Source organism: Rhipicephalus microplus, chromosome 10 (assembly GCF_043290135.1).
Source record: "Rhipicephalus microplus isolate Deutch F79 chromosome 10, USDA_Rmic, whole genome shotgun sequence".
Lineage (NCBI taxonomy): Eukaryota > Metazoa > Arthropoda > Arachnida > Ixodida > Ixodidae > Rhipicephalus > Rhipicephalus microplus.
Window position 1 is genome coordinate 35719068 of NC_134709.1, and position 24859 is coordinate 35743926.

General features: G+C 44.3%; 1 protein-coding gene across 1 annotated transcript; it reads right to left on the bottom strand.

Moving 5' to 3' along the window:
• Positions 1–996: 996 nt before the first annotated feature.
• Positions 997–24519, bottom strand: Orc1 (origin recognition complex subunit 1). Its single transcript, XM_075875450.1, has 17 exons — positions 24309–24519; positions 23927–24054; positions 23040–23218; positions 22154–22388; positions 21457–21709; positions 20592–20849; positions 17861–18169; positions 12618–12878; positions 11139–11343; positions 10528–10697; positions 9911–10012; positions 9083–9254; positions 6707–6964; positions 5793–5912; positions 4584–4762; positions 3525–3649; positions 997–2981 (listed from the first exon to the last, which is right to left on the bottom strand). Exons 1-17 carry the CDS (start codon positions 24404–24406, stop codon positions 2824–2826), a joined length of 3210 nt encoding a protein of 1069 aa, XP_075731565.1. The 5' UTR covers positions 24407–24519; the 3' UTR covers positions 997–2823.
• Between the last annotated feature and the right edge of the window lie 340 nt (positions 24520–24859).

Below are 24859 nucleotides of genomic sequence, written 5' to 3' on the forward strand. Positions count from 1 at the left end.
CACCTAAGACACCTCGACGAAAGCCATCCTTTTCCTCAGTCGTATTGATCATTCCCTGGCATCCTATGAAAGCTTTCTACACCTCGAGTGGTTTCACACTGCCTCAGTGCGAGGCATCAATGATGCAATAAAGTTGCATGATTGGTGATGTCGGCATGTAACATCATGGTATCTGACCCTGAAGCAACATCACAAATTTTTGAAGTTTGTAACGTTATCGTATGATGATTCCTTGCACCATTCTAGTACATGTTACCAATAAAGGCCACCACCGCTGCCAGTCAATTTTCGCATTCAGGCAGAAGTATGAAACGTGGCCCGCAAAGCTCTCGTTTGCGAACCCGCGGCCCACTCATGGCTGCCTTTGTCCCCCATTTTTTTTTTTCTCAATACGCATGTTCGTGAGCGACACAGGTACAACTGATCTAAAGCATTTTTTTGTGGGGCAGTCCATGTGATCACACATGTTGGAATGTAACCCTGAAAAAAACAACTATAATTCGGAATCTGCATACGATTTAATCATGAAATATTGGTAGCGATGTGTTGTATCTCGGCACAAAATCTTTGACACGATTCGTAAATCAGACATGCGAAAGGTTCTTTCAAATGGTTACGTTTGCTGACACTATAATCTGCCTCCCTCCTACATTCTTCCCTTGTCCCAGCCCTTCCGGGACTAAATTGCATGAAGGCAGCCGCTGGCTGAGATGAATTCGAGACCCCCAATCTAAGGCTTTCGCGTTATATGATGAGCTCGCATGACTCGAAATGAGTTCTGTACTAAAATTCTATAAACTGAGTAGTTGAAACCTGCAGAAAGATGCATGTCAACAGATATAGGTACAATAGCAACTTACAGGCTCAGATAAGTACAGCTTGACTTCTTGTGCTAGCTGGATTTAAAAGTGAGATAAAAGGTAGAAGCGCCCGTCTAGTCAACTTTCTTCATTTACACAAAAACTTGCTGCAAGCAATAAATGAGCCCCACCAAGCTTATGTGTTGACATTTGAAATTTATTCAGAGGCAGCACGTAAATCGTGCACTGTCTGGTAAACTTTGGAAATTCACGCAAGCATCGCAAGCCTTGCTTACAGTTCGGACTAGAAGTGTCCCAGACATGGCAAAATGGCGCATGGCAGTGATGGTCAAGTGACGAAGGAAGGAAGGTTAACCAGACAGCAGGCATTGGCTGCCTTACACAGGAAAAGTACAATAGTCCCAGACCTTCACAAAAGCTTGTAGGCCTTAAATACAATAGCATGCATTGTAACAAAGCATGGCATCATTTGCACTGAACGAGAACATGTGCAAAGTGATCGTGACATGGCAAACAAGAACAGCTAGTTTTAGAGTTTGCTACTCACCACCTTGAAAAATGTCATGCACACTTTGAAACTATGCCTATACTACATTAAAAAGTCCTCAGGTGACTTAATCATGTTGCTATGAAAACACATTCACTACAGTAACATAACAACTAACAAAGTAGTGGCATGCCACTGAAAGAACAATGGGCACCATTAAAATCCCAAAACCTAAAAAAAATGTTTTCAAAAATATATTCACCAAGCAGGCTTCGTCAAACGGTGAAAAAACATGCTTTAAAAATTTTCTGGAAAATGTCCTCAAACAGGTTTACCGAAAGTGAGAAGTTGCTTCTTCAAACATCATGAGACAGCACATATAACCACAAGTTGAGGGCATGAATGCCAGAACACAGCGCAGTGTAAAATGTAAAATGCTGCTTAAAAAACAGTGGCATAAGCACTGCCCACTATTTAACACCAACTTTGTCAAGGAAGATTACATAACATTTAAAGGGGCTTAGCTTCAAGCTCTTCAAAGGGCGTTGTGTTTCACACACAAACATGACTGAATTAATACTTAATGAGAAAAGGTCTCACTAGAAACTGCCAATGATATCCAATTTAATGATACGAACTTTCATATTCACAGTTGCTTTAACAATATGCCACTCTTTTTCATACAAAAATTATACATTGAAACTTTTTAAACTAATGAGGCAGCTTAATAGAAAAACAAGTTCTTTTGTAAATTTTGTGAATTAGAAATGCCATAAGAACAAGTAAATTGAGGAATTTCGTTTTACCTATATCGTATGTTAAATGAAAAGTAGTTGAGCCATTCGCTTCTAAACATAGCAAATTGCATTCAGAGATATGAAACAAGTTTACAACAAGAACATAACTATATGTACCAGTCCAGAGGACATATTCAAGGTCCATGTTCCCTTTTAAAAAGACAAAAATATTTATGTCACAAAAAACAGCTCCAAAAAGTGAGCTTGTCAAATGTAAAAACATTTAAAAGTAATGTGACAGCAAAAAAAGGACAAGTTTTGTCTATTAGACTTAACATGATCAGTTTGCTTACTGCGCAGAGCTGTACAGCTCACTTTGAACAAAGTTCACATAACTTAGGAAACTTCCTAAGTTCTACGGTCCAAAGTTATACCCAACTGAGAAAAAAACAAAACAAAAAAAAACGGTGCAGTCATGTTGAAAAGTTGCATCGCAGCCAACCTCGTAGTTGGCATAAAGTAGTCTACATGCTTTGAATGAGTGTACCGTATAAAGAAAAAACTGGGGAACAGAAGTTCCATAATAAGAAATTAGATGAGTGGCAATCATATATATACAACATATAGCACAGAACAATACAAACAGGCACACCTCCACCTCGCACAAGTTTCAGAGATTCTCCGAGAGCTAATTGACTCACTGCACCACTTGACACCGTCTTCATCAAGGATGACTAAGAACACTGGATGACTAAAAAAACACCTTCTGAACGTCGGGCTATGCCTCCTTCAGCGCGTAGTTGACGTCGTCAACGCTGACGTTCAGTTGGATCTTGTGGAAGAGATCATTCGTGCCGAGCTCTGACAGCAGTAGTCGGCAGCTTGACAGCCGTGAGCTGACGCTGGAAACCTCGGAAAAAGTTGGGGGCTTCACTCCTACATCGACAAAATGAAACGAATAAGCCGTCATCAAAAATGATCACGAAACGCATGCATTAACAAACAGCATGAGACGACTATCGAAGGATTGTTCGCGATGCGTCAGTTTATTCGTGCATCTTGGCAGAATGACGACTCGAATGTAAAATATCGCGCTAGTGTCGAACCAAAATGAAAACGCCGATAAACTTCAAATCAAAAGAATCCATCAATGAGCTAGTTCACAATTTATATTCGTTCAGAGAACTGGGAGCACAACGGACGAAGCAGAACCACATAACACAAAAGTTCTGACATTCTACCTGAAGTCCACTGTCGTCTTGTGGCTAGAAAACCTATAAATGCAGAAATCTAGTGTTTGCATAGGTTCAAGCATGGCACATGTACTAAAAGGGAAGCTCTTCGTAGAGATGAAAACACGTGAAAAAATAAAGTTTCTGAATACATATGTAGCATTTTTGTAATATTTGGGAAATTTCGAACATTTCACACACTGCTGATGTGACAGGAGCTGTGCTGTTTTCTTTGACATGGACTTACCTTCGAGCCTGCAGATGGTGATGTGCTGATTGTAGACCTTGGAAAAGGTCGTTTCTTCAACACCCGTACGACGAAACTCTGCAACCACTGCTCGCAGAAAGATCTGCTCCTGTTGCGAGAGGCACCTGCGTAACAGGAGATTTCCCAGTCCACGATGAAAAGGCATTCGGCAACCAATAATTCAGAAGCGCTGCAGCAAACAACGCTCAAATCTCGGTACACACTAAAGCCTCATTATAGCAAAGTTGAACCTAACACGCAAGTAAGTTTGTTATACATGAAAATTCCTTATGAAGGTATATCACTAACCCTAAATCTACTGCGAGACTTTTTTTATTTACTTCGCTATAACCCATATTTCGTTACATACGAGTTTGTTATATCGAGGTTTGAGTTAACGAACCGTTGGTTAAAACAAAGTGACCAACAGCTTTGCCTTAGATACAGTGTTACAAATAATCGTTTATATGAATTTTTGGATGTAACGAAGTATTTTTGTGGCAGATGTGACTGTTTTTATAATGAGGTTTGACTGTACTCAATATTGCAGGCTTTATAATGAAACAATTACAGAGAACAAAAGCAGAGACTATCCTTCAAAAACTTCTCACATTTGTATCAGTTTTGCCCACTGTACAGAAGATGTAAGGCAACATGCCATTTTGAATCACCGTTTACCAAATGCTGGCCATTGAGTGAGTGACTGGAGAATTTAACATTTTCAATTAAAACGCTTATAGGCGATGCCATGGTGGACAACTCTACGTACATTTTGAGCACCTTGGCCTTCTTAACCATGCACTAGCAGTGCTCTCCAACATGTCACAGTCCAAGAATTCAAACCATGACTGAATTCTGCAGTATAATGATGTAGCCAGTGAGTGAGTCACCATGGCGGGTCGAGCCGATAAGTTTCGCCAATTAGTACACTATGCTAGCTCTGTTTTGGGAAGCATTTGTCGAGCTAAAGTAATAATCATCTAGGGCTACATAGTGTTGCTAGTGTTCACCAGGACAGAAGACAGATTACGGTTCTAAAACACGAAAAAGGAATCCCACCTTATGGCACGTATCTTGGGTGACGAGAACATCTCCTGAATTGCACAGTCGACGTGGGCCATTCCGACAACGTGGCGCGTTGTTTTCTTGGGACTCTCGTGCAACGAGTGCTCCGCAATTTCGGTGGCGCGACGACAGACGTCGAGCGCCCGCCGCGCGTCTCCGGACACTGCTGCCACCTGTTTGGATGAGAGCAAAGATAACTCCCACAGTCACAAAGCTGTCAGCTGCTCCTTCCACATATCCTGTGCTTACTACGATTTTGATAAAAACCAAAAGAAGTCTCCTGTTTATCTAGTAACCTTAACATGTACAGAAGCTGCAGCGTCACAAAGAAATGAACAGAGTCAACACAAACACTTTTTTAAGCTGCTGAAGAGACACAATGGAAAATGCACACCATAATTTTTTCTGCATCAGTGACTTAGTTGAATAAAAATGCTACTAAAGTTCGCATCGATGCTCATCTATCTGAATTGAAAATGAAGTATACATTTTTACAACTTAAGCAAAAATGTTGGCTCCGCCCAACAGCACTGATATATTTTCATGACTTCAGGTACTTGTCGACTGTTTCAGATAGCAGACTTTCCATATAATTCGTGTTGCTGGGTCATAAACTTAAACGTCCTGGTAAATTTGGTTAGGGATTCTAACATCCTCAGCAGAACCTAATGTTTAAAGTAGCAACAACGAATCTTTATCTCGTAATATGCGTAGTATATATACAATAGCCAAGAAAAAGTACTTGAAGGGGTACTGAACCAAATTTTCGCTGCCAAGATTTTCAGCCAAAGTGAAAAATTAGGCGTTGAAATGGATAGACGCAACGTTCGTTTTAGGCAGCAACTAGAGAAATATTATGAATTTAACAAGTTTTCTGCAAAGCACGGCATCTAGCGACCGCACCGTGAACTAGAGGAGGTGATGTTTGGTGGTGTTACTCTTGCTGGAAACAGGCATCCCTACAATGCCAGCTGTCGTCCACGTCTCTCAAACCGCTAAACTCCCACTATTCGTCCTGAGATTGAATGGAGTCACCGCCTGGTGTGGATCGCTTCCTGCGTCGTCAGCTATCCACATAAGGCTTGCATGTGCGCGTATGTCATGCTCGTGAATAAAGAGTAGTTTGTCTCGTTCTGGCGCAAGTTTAAGTGCAGTTGCAGTCAAAACAAGCAACACTAAAGATTGTGACGACTACGTCCTTACCTTTCTTGCGACAAGCTGTACCGCATCAGGGTCGAAAGCTTCCAGTCCTTGCATCCGGGACAGCACTATCTCTTGCAGCTGCTTGTGGTTGTAGGGGTGAAAGGTCATCCTGGTCAATCCCTGCAGTAATGTGCAAGGACGTGATATACTTAAGAAATGCACTGCAGAAGAAACACGTGACAGTGGGCAAGTTCGTTAGACATGACCAAAACATTTCGTGCATGAACATTACAAAAAGCACTGAAGACAGCGACGAAAATTCAGAAAAAAAAACGCATCAGCACAAACAACCATTTCATACGTAGATGAACATGACGTATACACAGAAACCATACGTATGTGCAGATCTGTCCAAGCTACGGCCACTCCCTGTCCTTGTTTATCGGGTCAATTTCCGTTTGGCCGAGTGCTATCAACGGCACACTTACACACGCATCGTTTGCTGTTGTTTTTATGGGGAAGGCTTCAACTCTTTTTTGCTAGCCTGCTCGACTTTTGTGCACCTTCACTTTATTCTAACACGGAACAACACGCGCACCTGCTATAGTGTGTCGCCAGATGCCATAGAGCTTGCAAAAGGTCGCAGTTGTATCGGTGCTTCTGCAGCCTCTCACTGACATACCTTCTCATCTGTTCGACATAATGAGCTCCGTAGGACAGTGGGATCCTGTACACGAGGTTCTTCGTGCGTTTAATAAATCTATTTAAATGTTTGGCCGAGCACACTGCTTCTTCATTTACGTAGTAGTTGTTATTGACTTTTGTGCACAATCCTATGGGCCTTTTTCAGCAGTTTTCACTGTGCACACGTACAATGCCGCAAAAAACTTAACTATTAATTAGCTATGCTGCATTGTCCAGCATTGAAATGGCATAAAGTTAATTGGGCAGACAAATATAAATAAAAAACTCACCAGCCGGCTCGACACACGATTCGACATGAGCCTTTCGGGTAAATCCATGGTGTTGGCAATCGTCAGCACAATGAGCCTGGATTTGGGCTTGGTGGGCCAGTCGAACAGGCTGTAGAGGACCTGCTGCTTGCGCGTCCATAGCAGGTCAAGCTCATCGACTAGAAGGACAATCGGATCATGTCGAGGACCGGGCCGTTCAAAACGACGACTTAAGAGCTCTGCCGCCTGCTCCGGCGTTGCATTTTCCCCAGTCAACGCCTGCAAGAGAGGATGAACATAACATCAGGAGTTGTCATGAACTTGTTCTTTTCGTAAATTTTCCTAAATGTGCCGTTTTAAATGTGAAGCATTTCTTAGCCTACATGCACCAAGAGACCAAATATACAAGAAAAATCCCAAAACTGTTTGAAGAACTGTATAATTTGTTGTATGTATAACAAAATATCTTTCTGGTACTTATGAACACCTAATAGTACATATAGGAAATGTACACTCAAACCTCGATATAACGAATTGGGATATAATGAATGATTGGTTATATAACAAACTACGTAACCAATAGGTTTGTCATAGGTACAGTGTTATGAATAATTGTTCGTAATAAAATTTTGCATATAACAAGTATTTTCGTGGTAGATGTGACTTTGTTATAATGAGGTTTGAGTGTACTTCGAATTAGGTAAGAACAAGCAGTGACAGCTGCTGTGCCAACCAAGCAAGTGCTGAAACAAGCACAGCTTTGAGCAAGCACTGCTCGCGCGCCAGTCACCCGAGTGGCGCCACTTTGTGTTTGCGAATTCCGGCGCCTTTTTTCTTTTGTTGTACTGCCCCAGGCAGTAGTAGTGTTGTTGTTGCGGTTGAAACACGATTTGCTTACGAATGGAAGGGTTCGCGAAGGCTTTTAGAGTTTACCACTTCTCGACGCACAGCTGCGACTGAACTGAGTGCAGGCTCCTCAAGAGAGCGGGGAAACGCGCAGCTGCTATTGGTCTTTTCACGCAATGACGCTGTGGCCTGGTCCGACGGTTGGTCCTTGCATCATCTGCTCAACTAGTGCTAGCACTTGCTTTGTGGATTGCTGCTGCCGTGCAGGCAGCCTTTGTGTTCCGCTTCACTTTTTGTTTTCACTCACTAAAGTTTCCGAATTCTACACGATCTTCACGATCTTGCATCGTGCCTGCTTCCAGAAAGGAATCATATATGCCTGCGATTGTTGTTTTATCGAACACACCGGCAGTCGCGCTACATGCATTCGGTAGGCCAGTGAACCGAATCGTTATTGTAAGCTGCGTTACCGTGCTGAAGTGTGCTTCCAATAATGATTATGTCAACTATTTCATCAGCGAAACAGCAAAGACCCTTTTTAAAATTGTGAAGTTAGCTTTCCAGCTAAGCAGTCTCATGAACTAATGGCGGTTAGTCACTTACTGCAAATAGCCTGTTCAAGCACGGTTTGCTTACGCAATGATGTGGATAATTTATAGTCGGCTCTCTTGATATAAGCGATAATAATAGGCAAGCGCCAGCATGTTCAACTAGGACGGGGTCTCCGCTTGAAGCATGACAGGTGTTGCCATTACTTGGGCCAATACACAGTGCAGAGAAGCGCACTTGTGATTCATGAAAAGGGTCCATTTTGTCGACGGTGTCAGCGCTTGTATATTCAGCATGCGCCAATGACACATGAGTGCGTAATTTAAATGCCTTGGCAATCGCAACTTGTACATCCAAAACTGGAAAGAACAAGGGATGGAGGGAAGAAGAAACATGGCAAAGGATAGAAGCATATAAACAAAGGCTTCTACTGCACACTTGCTTTCATTTTTCCGACCCAAACAAAAGAGGAAGAAACTGTGCGGTTACAGCCTTGAAGAATACAAGACCTCTTGATCAAGCACTGGCTAATGCCCTGTGCTCAAGGATTTTTCATATAACCATATGCATGATGCATATAGTTACATGGCAAGTGCCCTTACACGGCATGAGAGGTTTACGTAGGCGACTTTAGAACGAGGGGAAGTTCACAGCCACTTATGTGCCATTCTGTGCACCTAGCCTTTTTTTGCACGACAAAATGAGAAGTACACTCATACCTCATCGTAACAAAGTTGCATCCTCTATTAAAATAGGTTCGTTATATTCAAAACTTCGTTACAAATGATTTTTCTGAACACTATCTATTGCAAAACTATTTTTAATTTACTTTGTTAGAACCGGTATTTTGTTATATCGAGGCTGTTCAATAAATCTAGCATGGTCCATTTGACGCGAACCTTCAGGCTCGCAGTTCAGGTTCATGCTGTTTTGTAACAGCAAACGAGATGCCAGCAAGCCGTCACTGGGACAAGTCTCGTGAGCATAAGTGCGACAACTCACCCTCAGTATGTGACTGTAGCACTGTGCGGGGCTGGTGAGCTTCATGCCGTTAACCTCGACGAACTTGAAGGACGGGACGTGGCCGCCGTCGACGGACTCTTGCAGCACCCTGAGGACATCGTGAACGGTGGCCGTCTTGCCAGTGCCAGGCACGCCCGAAATGTACATGCACCTGTGAGGCACAAATGAACAAGAAGGGTGGCTTTGATATTGCTGGTATGAGTTTGTTGTGCAGCTATTTCTAGGGGGATGGTCAATTCCCAAGTCTTCGAGAGGAGAAACGGAGTGACGCGTAAACTGCTCATTTGGCAAGGTCAGCCACAACAGGTGGAACCGCTACATACCGGTGCTTTAAACAGGCATGAAAAATGTCCTGAACAGTGATGCGATATCTGTGGGCTTACCATAATAACGTAAGTCACTGTACATGAAAGAACCATGAGCTTAGGTAAAAAAAATGTTATCCCAGCAGTCACAAGCATATTTCTTTCATTTCACAGATTGAAGACAGTTGCCCATGTTCACCCACGATATTTGTTTTCACTGTCTGCTTATGCTCACGTGCACCCACAATTTTTATATGGTGCACTTGATGTTCATTACTTGGAGATTGCAGTAATGAGAAAGTGACGGCAACGTATGACGGCAGCAAGTGTTTCTAAGGCGTCTCTTGCATTGACGATCTCGTAGGCAGGGTGAAAACATTTGCTTGCACAATGAAATGCTGGAGTAAAAGCCCGCAACTTCACTCATATTTTTGTAAGAAACTAATTAACAGATTCGGATCTCTTGCAGTAAGTTAAAGCGAGAAAGACTTCAGTGACTCACCCTCCTGTGCCATCTTGCAGTTTGCCCTCAACAAATGAATAGATGTCCGCAAACTCTTGCTCCCGGCACGGAAGACAGGTCGGCACAGCGGACACGTGCAGCCTGCAGGTTTGTATGAGGAAAGGAACATCAAGAACGATGTACTAGTTGCAGGCAACCACCCTTCTGAAGGGACGCTAAAGGCAAATACAGGGAAAGCTCGTTAACTTGAACTAGGTTAAATGATAAGGCATTCTTAGCAAACTTGTGCGACTGACAGTGCCTATCCCTGTGTCGGTCAGTCTCTCTAGCAACCCCATGGGGACTTGATCCACATCAATATTTGTTTTAATGCACCCCCCCTGCACAATTTGAGAAGTGCTCCTTTGTGCCGATTGTCTTGGCTGTTTCGTCCCAAATAGACGGTGGTCAAACATTCAAGCTGGTGCCGTCATGAGTAAGTAGGACAAGGTTTTTCCACTTTTGAGAGCGATGTACTGGCCTGATTTCGATAAATTTTTACACTTCATTCTGCTCCATACGTATCATAGTACAACAGCGGGGTGTTTTACGATTGTGTGAAAAATATGGGAGAGCCTACAAAGGAAACAGCAAGGCATCATCGGCCCACATCTTACCGTGACTTGGCTATGTCGAGCGGTGTTCGAGGTCCCTCGATGGCCTGACTCCTCTTCGGAATAGACGGAGTGAGACACAGTGTTGACATTCTTGGGGTCCGTGGAGTCCGTGGTGTCCCAGGGAGTGTTTTCTTCGCAGATGTGCGTGGAGTTCGCATTGCAGATGGCTTCTGATTAACGTTTGGAAAATAAAAAGTGAAAACAAAGACTTGTAGGACAGATTTTTGTTTAAAATGTTTTCAGCACAATACAATCGCCTATGTAGAGGGCAAAAGTTTCATGTTAAAAGCAGACTCAAGGTGACAGACGTGTAACTTGGATATACTTTATGGCGACGATTTTTCAACATGAAAAAGTCGAAAAGAGAAGCACAATGGCCAGAGTTCTAAACTGTTGGCTAGAGTTTTTCAACACTCTAAATGTTGCTGCTAGATATTGGAAGCAACATTCAAGAATCTTGCTGGGCACCTTTTACAATGACGTATTGGTTAGTTGAAATTATCAAGAGCATTTAGTGCTGCCTTGGTTCTGTTTTTACTCCTATCCAATGGTGGCTCACTTGTACCTCATCTGCATTTTATCACCAACAAATTTAAAGACTGCCAACGTACTCTCTGCAGCTTCTTTGTTGGTGTCTGAAAGTCGACGTCCTCTTCTTCGCTGGACGATAAACAGCTTGCAAAGACTTCATCAAAGTTTGGGTCCTCGTCATCGCTCGTGTCGCATTCCAGGCCCGTGTTGATCTGCAACTTATTCGGCTTGACATCGAGGTTGAGTTTTCGTCTGCTCCGCGGCGTCTGCTTTTGGTCCGCCTCACTGGATTGCAGTTGAACACAGACTTGAGCAAGAATTTCACACCCACACACACACACAAAAAAAAAAAAAGATACGCAGCCAGGATCGACAGTGTCAAGCATAATCATCACATCAGTGACTGCCTAGGAGAACAATCCCCAATTATAACTGATGAGCTCTTATGTCCCAAAACGATCATGTGATTCTGAAGGACACTGTAGTGGAGAACACCAGAAATTTCAACCATCTGGTGTTGCACTTAAATGTAAGTACATGGGCCTCCACCATGTAACCACCATCCAAATGCAGCTGCCGCGGGTAGGATTCCATCCCACAACTTCTGTGTCAGCAGTTTAGCATTATAACCACTAGACAAGCACAGCATATGACTGTGTAAAAAAAAAAAAAAAAAGGATTATGTAACAGTTCCTTCCTTTATGTGTGAATTGAACAACGCATCCTCCTATACTGAACACACGTGACCCATCACCAATCTCCTCGGCCAGCATGCTGTAAAATGTAGGTCTGTTTAATTTGGCCGTGGAGCTTCGCGGTAGTTCAGCTTTCCCCTGGATAGGTGTTTTCACGGCTTAGCACCCCTCTACTGCAGTGAAACTACTTTTGCAGAAAGTTACATGCAGACTAATAACGGTTATTGGTTTTTTTAGAGTACTCCAAAATTTTCAACCATTTGAATAGAAGCGAATTCGTTCGAATATTTGAAGCATTGGAATATTCGTACAGGCCTAGGCAATACGAATTTCGGTTGATAAGAATATTTTAGTGACACCACGAGATTTAAATCACTGAGGTCTTACGATAATTAGCAGGGCACAGCACCCCACAAACTATTTGTGGCGCAGTCGAGTCAGACAGACCGAAATGTACACAACACTCCACAAGTTAGTTCTCGTCTTACTGTTATATACACTCAAACCTCATTATTACAAAGTTTCATCTTACACAAACATTATACCCAAAATTTGTTATAATGGTTTAATCCTAACACCATATCTATTGGAAGACTATTTTTAAATTTTTGATTTACTTCTTCATGACCAATATTTCATTATATCCGGGTTCGTTACACCAAGGTCTGAGTGCATCATCTATTGATCTTTACCCTTTATAATAGTGGCATAGGCTTGAAACCCACTGACAAGGACCCAGGAGAGGTAAAAGAAAAAAAGGGGGAGGGGGGGGGGGCAGAAATGAGCTGTAGGACAACTGTGTGACAAAGAGCTGTGGGAACAGTTGAATGCAAAAAAAAGAAAAAGTGGCATTAATGAACAAACCTCGTGAACACTTCGTCATCGGAGCAGGAGATTTCGGTGTAGCGAACACTCCTAACTTTGCGGCCAGACCTAGTCGATGCGGGTCTGCTGGGAGTGAGGGAGCCGGTTTCTGCGTGTCTTCTGGGTTCCGTGTGGGACTTTGTGGCCCGAGATGGCCGAGAGTCGTCGGCCGTTTTTCTGGGGGGTGGAGTTGCGTAGCACTCTTCAACCACGGACCGTGCCTTTCTTTCACTTCGCGACGCTGGGGATGCACACGAAACTCTAGAGATACGTGGAAGTAAAACAAAAATGAATGAAGCAAAAAGTTGCAGTTTTGCTGCAAGGTCGAAGCAATGAATGCGTTGAAAAGAAATTGAAATGTCACACAAAGAACGATAAGTAGCCGAATACTTGTAGTTTCCCGCCGAAGCAAGAAAGGACTCTCAAAAAGGACACAGAAGTATACACAGAACAAGCGTGAACTAACAACTACTACAGGTGTTACTCCTTTATGTTAGAGCAATGCGTGCAAGTGTCAACAATGCGGAACTTTATGCTCACTACTTTTAAAGCGCGGCACATGGAATGATCCCTCTGCGTATCCTGCCACGTGATGGTTTCTGACACAGGGTGCAGGCAGCTGTTTTTTTCTTGTTCCGTTCCAGATCACAAGTGGGTACAGAAAGGGGCCCCCTTTTCGAGCGCAATTCAAGGGCAGCTTCCAAAGAAAATGTAGGGCCGTGAGGCGATTGAAAACAGTGCTCAAGCTCCTGCGAGATCTACATACCACCAAGGGTAAATGGTGTTATAAATCGCTTGCCATGAAAGTGAATTCGAAGACTAATATTCACAGAAGCCTACGTTGACAAGTGTACTTAAAGAAGCAGGCATTCTAGGATAGTTTGAAATGGCCAATCTTACCGTATTTACTCGCGTAATTCTTGCATCCTCCACATCGCCCAACAAAAATACGATACTTTTTCTTCGAGTAATTATCGCGCCCCCGAAAAATCCGCAAATTACATCGCCTGCTCATTCCAGCCGTTGATGATGATAGCGCGCGTCGTCTGACGCCATCTCTTAAGCATCAAGCATACTATTATTGCACGGAGATTCAATCCAATCCAAGTCAAAGCGGCAAGTGCACGTTGCGGTGTGTTTTGTATGTTGTACTGATAATATTGTCACGTTATGGGGCGATACTGAAGCGACATGGCTGCTTTAAAGTTGAAAGTGATTGATCATGCATTAAACAACGGCAACAGGGCCGCCGGTAGGCCCTTTGGAGTAGACGAGTTTTGTGTTCGCTACTGGTGACGGCAGCTGAAAGCCACCAAGACGCGTTGGGCCTGCCGTGTGCCTAAGACTGGGATTGATGGTAAACTTTATTTCTTCAGAAGGAAACTGCGGACAATTCTGTTAAATACCCATCAGCCCAATACTGACATCCTACGCTTACCTTTTGAGGGCTCTGGTTGAGTGACGAAAGCTACCGCAACGCCCACAAGCTTTGCGTATGGTATTCTAATTCTCGAGTAGCTTGCACTTTTTGTGTCTTAAATAAATCTTGCCTTGTGTTGAACCTCTGCTATTATTGTTGAGGTAAATTTTAATTAGTACTTTTCAAAGCTTGCTGTTGTTGGTGTGAGAATCCCGATTTGCGGCCACTTCATTTTCTTTCTTGCTCTGTACGTTTTCGTGAAAAGTTTCCACCGCGTAATTCTCGCACCCCCCAACTTTGCATCAGTTTTCCGCCAAAAAGTGCTAGGATTATGCGAGTAAGTATGGTATGTACACAGTCATTTTTTTCTTACAACATGCTTGAGGCATCCACTGAGAACCGAAGCCAGGCTAGCAAACGAGAAGGTGATGCGCTCGAGGCCCTGTTACACCATCGCGTTCTGCTCTCGAAGGCGAAATTAAGGGGGGGCGCGGCAAGTAAAGTGCCGATTTTGGTCAAAATATGCGATTTTCTGATTTATTTTTTTTTCGTAATCTTCAGACCTTCAACTTCCTTGTTCTAAAATATTACAGCGAAACGTGCGCTACAAATCCCGCAAATAGTGTTTTTGCCGAGGCTAGTCGCCGAAAAGTGCGAAAAAAAAGCCCCTGAAACGGTGTTGTTCACGCCGCACAAACGCGCCAAGTTGTTGACCGTGGGCCGCCATTTTGGTAGCTTTGGAAAGAGGAGAAAGCCGGCTTCCCGATGGTCGCGGTCTCGTATTTCGCCGAGTGAAAATAAAAGCGCGAGGAGCAAGTAAAAAAACGAAAACGAAGAACGGCAATTGGCTGCGCGGGTCACGTGGTAGAAGGCGCGACCTCTTACTGGTCAAAGCTGCGCCGTGCACCTTGGCAACCTTGGAAGCGCGAGCGCATCTGCGGCCGCCGTGTCGAGAATCATCCGGCGTGCGCTTCGTTTTTTGCCAGTTTGCTGTTTTTGTGATAGTTCGCGTGCTTTTTTTACCAAGCTTTGTTTACATCGGTGGTCTCTTCTGAGTGCTTGCTCATACTGCGGTGCTATGTTGTCGCAAAAAAAGTTCCGGAGCGTCCACAAGTACGGCAAGCGTCGGAAAGCTTGGAACAAAGGGCAGACGACTGCGGCTGCCGTCCCAGTCGCAGTTCCGGACGGAGCATGCTCTTCAAGCGTCACGGAGCCTTTACTCAGACCCTTCGCTGATTGTTGTGAGGCCGAGAGTGTGGAAGGTGCCACATCGTCGTATGTCAGACCGCCGGATGCCGTCGACCGTGATGGACGCTCTCGCGAACCCGATTGCGGTGGCACCGCGTCGGCAGCCGTTGCAACTCCGGGCGTGCGCGCGTCGAATATTCTATCGCGAGTTTCGGCCCAGATTCCGAGCAGTGAAGAAATCGCGCAGCGGGCGCAGACAAGGCGGGATGTTTTGGATGCCGTAGCATCGAAGTCCGCTTCAAAGCGGAAGCTCGAGCTTCTGAACGAAGGCTGTGACGAAAATGACGGCGGTAAGGACTCCACATTCTTCATTGTAAATAAGAAGATGCTGAACGGTCTGCTTTCGTCAGTAAAGTGCAACAAGTGCGACGAAGGGTCGATACGCCTCGAGACTACGCACTGCCTTGGACTCGCGGCGAGGATGGAACTTTTTTGTGACAATTGTGGCATAGTGAACAGTGCGTGGTCGTCCCCGAGGTGCTCCGGGCAACAAAAAACGAACCCCTTTGAGGTAAACGTGCGTGCTTTGAGGGCTGTGCAGTCAGTTGGCAGAAAACAATCTGCCATAAATGACATTTTTTCTGCGATGGACATTTCGCATCGAGCACTGCACCACAAGTCCTACCAGAGACTGCAAAGGAAGTACAGCCACCCTGCCACCACATCAGCTGCCACCCGCATTGAAGCAGAAAGTGCACAGAAGGTGCATGACATTTACAAGGACCTAGGAGGAGTGCCAGGCAACATTGACGTCATTTACGACGGCACGTGGATGACGAGGGGGCACAGAAGTCATATTGGCGTGGGCTGTGTAATCGAGCTGTACACAGGCTTGGTCTTGGACCACTGTGTCCTGTCCAACTACTGCCAAGGCTGTGCTGTTGGCCCCAAGCCTGGTGACGACAACTATGAGGAGTGGCTTGAGAAACACAAGCCACAGTGCCAAAAGAACACCGATGCTAATGCAGGCCAAATGGAAGTAGAAGCAGCGAGGATCATGTTTGAAAGATCGTTTACCAAGTACAAGCTTCGATACATCAATGTGCTCTGCGACGGTGACAGCCGTACGTACCTTGCCCTCACGCAAGACAAGGTGTATGGCTACATGTTGATTAAGAAACAGGAGTGTGTGAACCATGTGAAAAAAAGAATGGGCACTTCCTTGCGCAACCTTCTTGATGAGCACAAATCCAAAGGCCGAGGACTGAGCATGGGTGGCAAAGGCCGGCTGACGCAGGGCCTTATAAAGAAGTTGACGAATTATTATGGCTGGGCCATTAAGAGCCACCCCAACGATGTTCCTGGCATGGAGAGGGCCATCATGGCCACTTATTACCATGTAACATCCACAGACCAGGATCCACACCACGACCTGTGCCCAAGTGGGACTGACTCCTGGTGCCCGCACAATCAGGCATTGGCCAAGGGAGAGCCGCTGCCGCCTCACAAACATAAACTGCCCCCTCACGTGCGAGTGGCACTGCTGCCAATCTACAAGCGCCTCTCGAACAAAGAGCTCCTTGAAAGGTGTGCGCAGGGAAAAACCCAGAACGCTGTGGAGAGTATGAACAGCCTCATTTGGTCACTCCAGTCCAAGAGCCAGTTCGCCTCCCTTCGAAGTGTGGAAAGTGCAGTTGCAGATGCAGTCTGCCGTTTCAATGGTGGCTGCAAGAGTGCGCTGCAAGAGATCACTGCTCAACTGGGCTTCAATCCAGGAGACTGCTCTTTGCGGCGAGCAGCCGAAAAGGATGCCAAAAGGGTAAAGAGGGCTCAAAAGGCGCATTGTTCCACGACAAAGAAGCGCAAAACTGGGTTGCGCTCTACAGAGGCCAAGGCCACAGCATCTCAGGATTACTGCCCAGGAGGATTCTGAGTGTTTTAGGCATGTTGTGAACTTCCAAACAAGAGTGAACTTTCAAAGTCAGTTTTCTCAACTCTTGATTTTCGCCTATGTGCCTACGCTAGAACATCTGTCATTTTCTAACAAAGACTGATAGAGTCGTTCCGTTTTTTGCACTAGGCTCAGGAGGCCTTTAGCAGTGCAATAAAGCTTTATCTCTCTTCTTACTCATCATTTAAAATTTTTAGAACACATTTTATAATTACTGCGATGTGTGCGCAAAACAACATCCATGTTTTGGAAATTTTATTTATGGTTACAAGAACTAGAAAAATCAACTAATAGCTTCTTTGCACAAGTTGATGCTTTGGGAACATAATAATATGAAAAAATAATTTCATTTAGCAATAATTATCTCTTTAAGTGTGAAGAGCATTAATTAGTATAATTATGCTTGTAACTCAAAAAGTACAAGAGGTATTTGAAAACGGTTTTCATATTTGGAATCCTCACAATCATCCACATACACACACCAAATTTCATCACAAACAGTACATTAATAAAAAAATTAGTTTTACTTGCCACGTCCCCCCTTAAGGCGTCCTCAAAGTTTTTGTGATAACTGTGCGTAATAGTGGCCAAGGACACCGGCGGCAGACCGCTATGCCACCAAAACGGGCTTTTCTTGCAACCTCGTAACAGCTTTCGCGGCGAAAAAAGAATTCAAGGACTCACCCAACTTTTGGTGCCTTGTCTGGAATCTCACAGAAAGCCACGCTCCGACTTTTGCTGCGTGGTGTCCTGGTTGCCTTGGCGCACAGCTCCAGTGTATTCTTCCGAACCTTTCGAGATGAGCGGCTCTTCTCTCTATCAGTGACGACTGCAGCATCGCTTTCCTGCAGTGATGAGCATTTGTGTAGAGCGGCCTTGTCGTCACTCGTGTCAGAATGCTCCTTCTCAGTGGTTACGTCAGCTGCCTTCCCTGATGCCATGTTCATGTCAAGCTTGCGTCTGCTACGAGGTGTCGACGGCTTTTGCAATTGACTGTGGGAAGACAAAAACAGCTCTTCAAAGGGCTCCTAAGTCACCTCGGATATACTTTAAACATTTTCAAGTACAAGCACGAATAAAGTTCAGAATGCCATCACAATCAATAGAGCCAAATGCAGCAGTGCCACAAATCACTTGTGTAGGCAAAAAAAATTTTTAAACCACACGCCCCTTTCTGGGCCTTTCGATACTCACAGCATTAGTCGCAACACCACGAAGTGAATCTGGTGATGCCAACAGCAGAAAGAACCTGTTTCCTGATGAAAAAATCTTAGCGCAAACCAACACAAGGACGGACAAGGAACACGGGATAGGCATTACTGCTCTCCTTGTCTGTCGTGTTGGTTTTGCACAACAATTTTTCCCTCAGAAACCATGAACCTACTAGCCCCGAAAAACATTTTGCAGAACCTGTTTTTATGACTGCAGTATGCACATTGCTTGTTCAACACTGAATGAATACTCAGCCAGAATGAGATACAAGACAACTGAGCGTAACTAAGGAAATACCGGGTTGCATTACGTTCATCCAACGCATGCGAGCCCACTATTATAGTACCATTCAGAGAAATTCTCGCAGCTGCTTGTTAGTTGCAGACTTGCTCACGACCGCAACACCACAACTAAGTTTTAACATTTGGTGGTTTAGGAGTGCTTTAACCTTTTTAGTGCTGTTTTTTTTGGCACTGTTCTACAATTCCTGCAGTTTTTATTTTGCATGTTAGGTAGAAATTTCCAGTGAGCAGTGCAGTGGTATGCTTTTTACGAGATGCAAAGATTCAATTGGAGGTTACCTTATCAAACAAAAGGTAGCACTCATTATGAGCAAATTATCAATTACAAAATAATCACATGCAATAAACAAATTTAAAAATAATTTAATAAGCCATTCATGAGTTGAGCCACTAACTATCCATTTTATTCACAGTCGAAATTCATCAAGAGCTCCTGAATTTCTTCTGTGAAGTAGCACATGCACTCGACACTCTGGTTCGCCATGGCTGCGCTTCTGAGACAATGGCTCTTCCTGCGTCTAAAATTGCACTACAAGTTATATTTGTTTACGTGTTCTCTTTATAGATTGTGGGACACACTCGCATTACTTTTTTTTTTTTACTTATGTTGTCTCTCAAGTGGCAGGAAGAGGCAAAAAGAGTGCACTCGGAATCTACAGGGCTTGCACGAGTGTCGTTATACCGAGTCTTCTCGGGACTCTCAGTAAAACGATTAAGCAGCAGAGTGCCCTACTCTGAAAAAGTAGGCACTGCTAAACTTCCACCAAAAAAGTGACAAGCCAAATACCCCGCCAAAATATCCACAAGTGAAGAGCGTGGCGACAAGCTCTGCAAAGAAAATGAGTAGCAGAATTTACGCATCTTCGAACATGCACGCATCCTCACTACCCCCGTCCCGACCTTACTGCTGTATGAACCTTATAAAATTGGAGTAGGATGACTTGGTAATTTTTGAACCATCGAGTAAAAATGCTTTAAAGGCACAGGAGCGATGAGACCGAGGGAAGTAAATGCTTTTAATGAAATGCTGGAGATGATAGTGTCATGGGGTGAGAGTAGGCATTCCTTGATGTTAATGATGGCTTGTATCAATAGGCTCGCTATTTTCACGACATGCAAGTGGTCGGTGACGATCGCGATATTTACACGTTTAAATAACACCGGACACATATATGCAAAGATTACACTGTTTAGAATGTTTCGTTATGGCTCGTGGCTAGCAAGAATGTCAACAGCATTTTTTGTAGCACATAACAGACAGGAGCTGGGATGCCAAGACGTAGCGACACGAAATAAATTTATTGCATGGACTTCTTTACTACGATGGCCACTGAAATGGAAACTGCAGGGTCAAGAATTAAATGTGCAGCTTCAAGAGCAGCAGCAGAAGGCTGCAAATCACTTAGCCACCACAACTGATAAAAAGGAATGGAGAAACGGAAGGTACAGGTAACACTCGCTGGTAGATGCATGTTCATTTGGGTTGGTTGTTCAACAGACATGTAGACACTCTGCAAAAGAATAGGTCATAAGGCAGGCATACTACCATCCTCTGTGCCTTCCATACTTTTACTGCTCGCCATGAATATGTGTAATGTCAAATAATGCAAAGGCCAGATTTTGCCAAAATAGTGCCATGGAAGCGTGATGATATGATGCTTACTGCTGTAAAGGTCAAGTGTGGCCAAAGAGCACTATGACTATGAGTTTCGAGTCGGCAACCACCAATGATAAACAATAAAAAAAATGTGACATGGCTGTGAAGGTGCACTGCACAAAGCATTCACTTAGCAGATGGTATTCTGCGCTAATCACTCAACACTCGTTTGTATTGCCTTCATCTGCACGCATGGCATCACTGGCAAGGAAGTGACGCAAAACTGTCACGACCAACAACTGACCTCGTGGAGTCGTCGTCGGAGTCGATCAAGTGCCGCCAACTTTTCTTCAGCAGGCGCCCCGACCGCGAAAACTTGAGGTCATGCCGTTGCGACGACGACACGCTGTCGCCGCGTGACGCCGCTTTACCGGGTTCCGTGCGCCACTTGCGATGCCGCATCACGGCTTGCAAGTCTGAGCGGCGTGGCGGTGTTGCGAAAACATCGTCGTGCAAGAGACCGAGGTCCCGGTTGCGGAGCCTAGTTTCTGACGAAAAAGAGCTGGAACACACACACACAAAAAAGGGCGAAAAGTGGAATAATGAGTAATGGGAAGCAAAGGCACATAAATATTTTGGTTCAAAGCAACGGTTACCACATTCATTTGAGTCTAGGCTAATAGTAGTGTTTTAAGTACCCGTGTACCCAGCTCTAGGGCCTGCTTGGATTAGAGGACAAAAGGTTGTTTTCATAGTACTAAATTATAATTTCACAATATCGAATACACGACTTTTAATGTGAGGAGACAATTGGCGAGAAAATGCCCACTCCCGCTCCACTTCCAATATTGAAAGTGCAGGTGACAACACTGTATTGAAGCCCTGCACTATCTCACCGTTACTGTGCAATCATTTGCACAGTAACGGTGAGCAATCACCGCCTGTGCAATCATTTACCGGTAAGAAAAGTTGGCATGTAAAGCTGGTATCTCCCACAAACAAATGACAATAGTCCCTTCGAGAACGTTTTAAATGGAGTCTACTGTAGTTATCATATGATGGCAAAATTAACAACAATAGTTTTGAAAAAATAGTTTATCCGTCTAAGGTGAATTAATGTTTCACTTTACTGCCCCTTCAAAAAAAATGTGCCGAACAAGATGACCTACCTTCTTTCAAGCAATTCTGTCTCAGTGGTGCTTTTCCGTTTCCCAGGGCTCCGTGGTGGAGTCGATTTTTGGAGGCAGTTCCAAGTGTCGCAATCTCTACGCATCTTGATCGGCGACACGAGAAGCAGCTTGTTCGGCGATGACCTCGACTTGACTGGGCTTGGCAAATCCGTTGGCACACCTTCAAGAGTGACCGATACGCCTTCTCGTTGTCGTGCCGATGAGATCGCCCCTCTCAACTGTGTTTGCTTGCCTGTAAGCATGATGTGACAACTCCTTAAAGCTGTGCAGGTTTGTTTGTTTACTCTTACTGTTAGTCCTCAAAAAGGACATTATAAGAGTGGTAATACAAAATGTAAGACGTGTGTACATACAGAGTTGCCAATGTCACTGAGCAACAAGAGAAAATTATTTAGGAAGAAGGCTCCAAAAAATGGCATGACTTGCGAAGCAGCGCGAAAGATGCAGTAGTTTATGATGTATGTTGATGTAATGTCATTCCCCGAGTCATCCCTTCGCGCTTAGCTTCCAGCGCATTTATCAGAGCATTTGAAGTGCATGATAAACTCCACTTGTTTCTGACACATTAGAAAATTTTTGCAGCAATCAATTTGTAATGCAATAAACTCTGATAATGAGGTTATTCAATGGTTACTTGGAAGACCAATTCAAGAACAGTGGTTAAAAGGAAACCCACCGATTGGTGTTGAGACGCTACGACGTGGTGTGTTGGCCAGGGACTGCTCTCGAGAAAACGAAGAAGTTCTGCCCTTGGACGATAGCTTTCTGCTAGGGGTTAGCGATGGAGACCCGAGTGCAGGGGTGATGCCATGGCCATCAAAATTCCACCGGCAGAAAAACAGTGGGTTTCCGTTGCTATCAACCATCTCGAAGATGTTTTTGGACGACACGCCAGCAGGCACCGTCAGCACCTGCGACAGCCAAGGGCAATTTCAGGCTAAAGTCGTGCCAACAGACACCAAAGGCATTGAATGCTGCTGAAAGTTCTGTTTTGCTAAGAAGTTGAGAACAGTTACGTTGGCACAACTTCCCTCGCAAAAAAGCCGACCTCTCTATATTATTTGTACACTCTGAATGTGCAAAAGGCAGCTACACTTCTTTTGATGAAGAAGCACATCCATTCTCTACCGTATGTGCATAGGTCAAAAGTAGAGCTGTGTAAATAGCATAATTAACTTTGGGTGCCAATTGAACTGGATACTTTTTGACACATTAAAGTGAAATTACAGAAAATAAACTGATGGAGAGGATTACTAAGCTGGTCGGGAGTTCAAGCCCAGAGTTTCAAATTCACCTCATAGATGTCAACGTATATGAACATATCGAATCTCGCAAGCTCAAAATTTTTGGCAACCAAATTTGCGAAATTTCTGCCCAAATTTCAGGTCCAAAAGAGCATTAATTGAACCACTACCTGAACACTCCTAGTCAAAAAGCCAATATGAGCGTGGCCACCCAAGATGAAAATACTCATACCGTGGTTGGTCGGGGCATTCTACAGGTTGAAATTACAAATTCGAGAGGTTACAAGTGAACGACGGTGGAAAGCAGGCAAAACTCACCGAGCACTTTCCGAAAATCGTTTCGGCGTCAACTGTGTCGGACCAGAGCTTGCGTTGGTCGAGCAACACTTCGCGAAAATAGTCAGCGTCCACGATCTTGGCTTGCTGCGAAGGTGGAAGTTCGATTGCCCGGATGTACCAGGCCACCGTGACGAACCGGTGGTCTCCGTCCGTTTCACCTAAACAGGAAGGGTAGGTGGTAATTGAGTAAAGAATGAATGAAATGAAACAGGCCATGCAAAGTGACCACTTGTTTGTGCCCGCTTTAAAAGATCATGACAGCAACTATGGAAGGAGGGAAAAGGCAACGAAGGATTCTTGCATGCCAAGCAGTATTGCTGTAGTCGGTAATATCTCCTTTCGGAGTGAGTTATTATGGACAGTCTGTAAATGTGTCAAAAGTCGCAGCACACAATCGCAGGCACTCTATGTTACATTCCGATAAAGAAAATAAAGCAGTACAGTTACAACTCAATTTAACTAAATTGAGGTGAGCTGCAGAGGAAATATGTTTGTTCGTTTGTTTGTCCTTCATCAAGGTAGCTGTGAAATCGGGTTTCGTTAAATTGAATTTCGACTGTATGTTCTTTGGTGTGAGGCTTTGTAATTAATTGTGATACAAGCATGTCGTCGAATGTTTTGTTCCTCTAATCATTTAGAAGTTGGTGGCAAGTGCCCCTTTTGCACCGCCTGCCGACGCCCTTGATCAACTATTTTTTCCACTTTTGGTAAGCAGAACTGGCCACTTTTGGGGGGGCCACTTTTGGTAAGTACAAAGCACGAAGGACTAAAACTTGTCGTAGCTCTTTGTAATTAGACATTTGTGCATTTTTCTCAGCGAAACTACACTAGCAGGATCCATCATGCGATCAGCGCGACGGCCTCACTGGTGTCGAAGGCGCTCTTGATACGGCCAACGTAGCAGTTGCGAAGCGCTTCCGGGTCCATGCTGTCGTCATCGCGGATCAAAACGTAGTCGCCGACGGCGTAGGTCTTTCCCGAGAGCTTGAACTTGCTGCACCGTAAAACATGAGACGAGTGAATAAGACAGACATCTCCAACGGGTCGCGCCAACAACCACACTCCCGGACAAAGGCTGCGTACCGGAACAAGGAGTCAACACTTCGAAAGTAAAAAGTATCGGCGACGCTACACCTTAAAGCGGGCAAACACTCTCCCACGCAACACTTTAAAGAGCGAAGGTCACGGGCCTTTAAATGTTAAAAGGACGACATGCCGGCGGAAGCTCCTTCGGCGAATAGGACTTACGTGTACGATCTGTGCTTGCTTCTACGGTTTCGCACTTCGTAATCGCCAATCCATTCGAAGCCTGCGTCGTCGCCCTGCTTTCTAGCGACGTCCGGCATGTTTCCACGTTTTGCACTGTGTGATCAAAGCCTACAGTGAAGCCGCAGTATCACCAGAGCATTGACCGGTGATATCACACGCCAGCACACGATCGAGCGCCAAAAATTGTTATTTGGCGGGAAAACGAGGACCGGCTCTTTTCTGAGCCTGACACGTTTGTGAAGGGAGCGCTGCCGTCGTTAGTGTTGTTATGGAGGCGCGTCAGTGTCAAAGAGAAATTCTATGATCAGCGCGTCTTCGCTGCCTTGTTTTGGTTACTGTTTTCTAATACCTTTTTTGATAATTTACTATACAACACTGCAAAAGGTGATCTGGTGAACAAATTAAAAGCACAAATTTTTTTGCTATAACTTTTTGTTAAAGTGTTAAAGAAATATAAGTTGCAAATAAACTAGTTTGTACACTTTATAAAAGTTATTCAGTCTATTTTAGTTAAACTTAGTTAAACACGT

Bases quoted from the DNA above. Each gene is read 5' to 3' on its own strand.
- Orc1 (XM_075875450.1), bottom strand. From the start codon at position 24,406: ATGCCGGACGTCGCTAGAAAGCAGGGCGACGACGCAGGCTTCGAATGG. The intron at 10,698-11,138 runs GTACGTTGGCAG...AACGTTAATCAG, and splicing joins CAACAAAGAAGCTGCAGAGA to AAGCCATCTGCAATGCGAAC. The intron at 2,982-3,524 runs GTAAGTCCATGT...TTGTCGATGTAG, and splicing joins CACCATCTGCAGGCTCGAAG to GAGTGAAGCCCCCAACTTTT.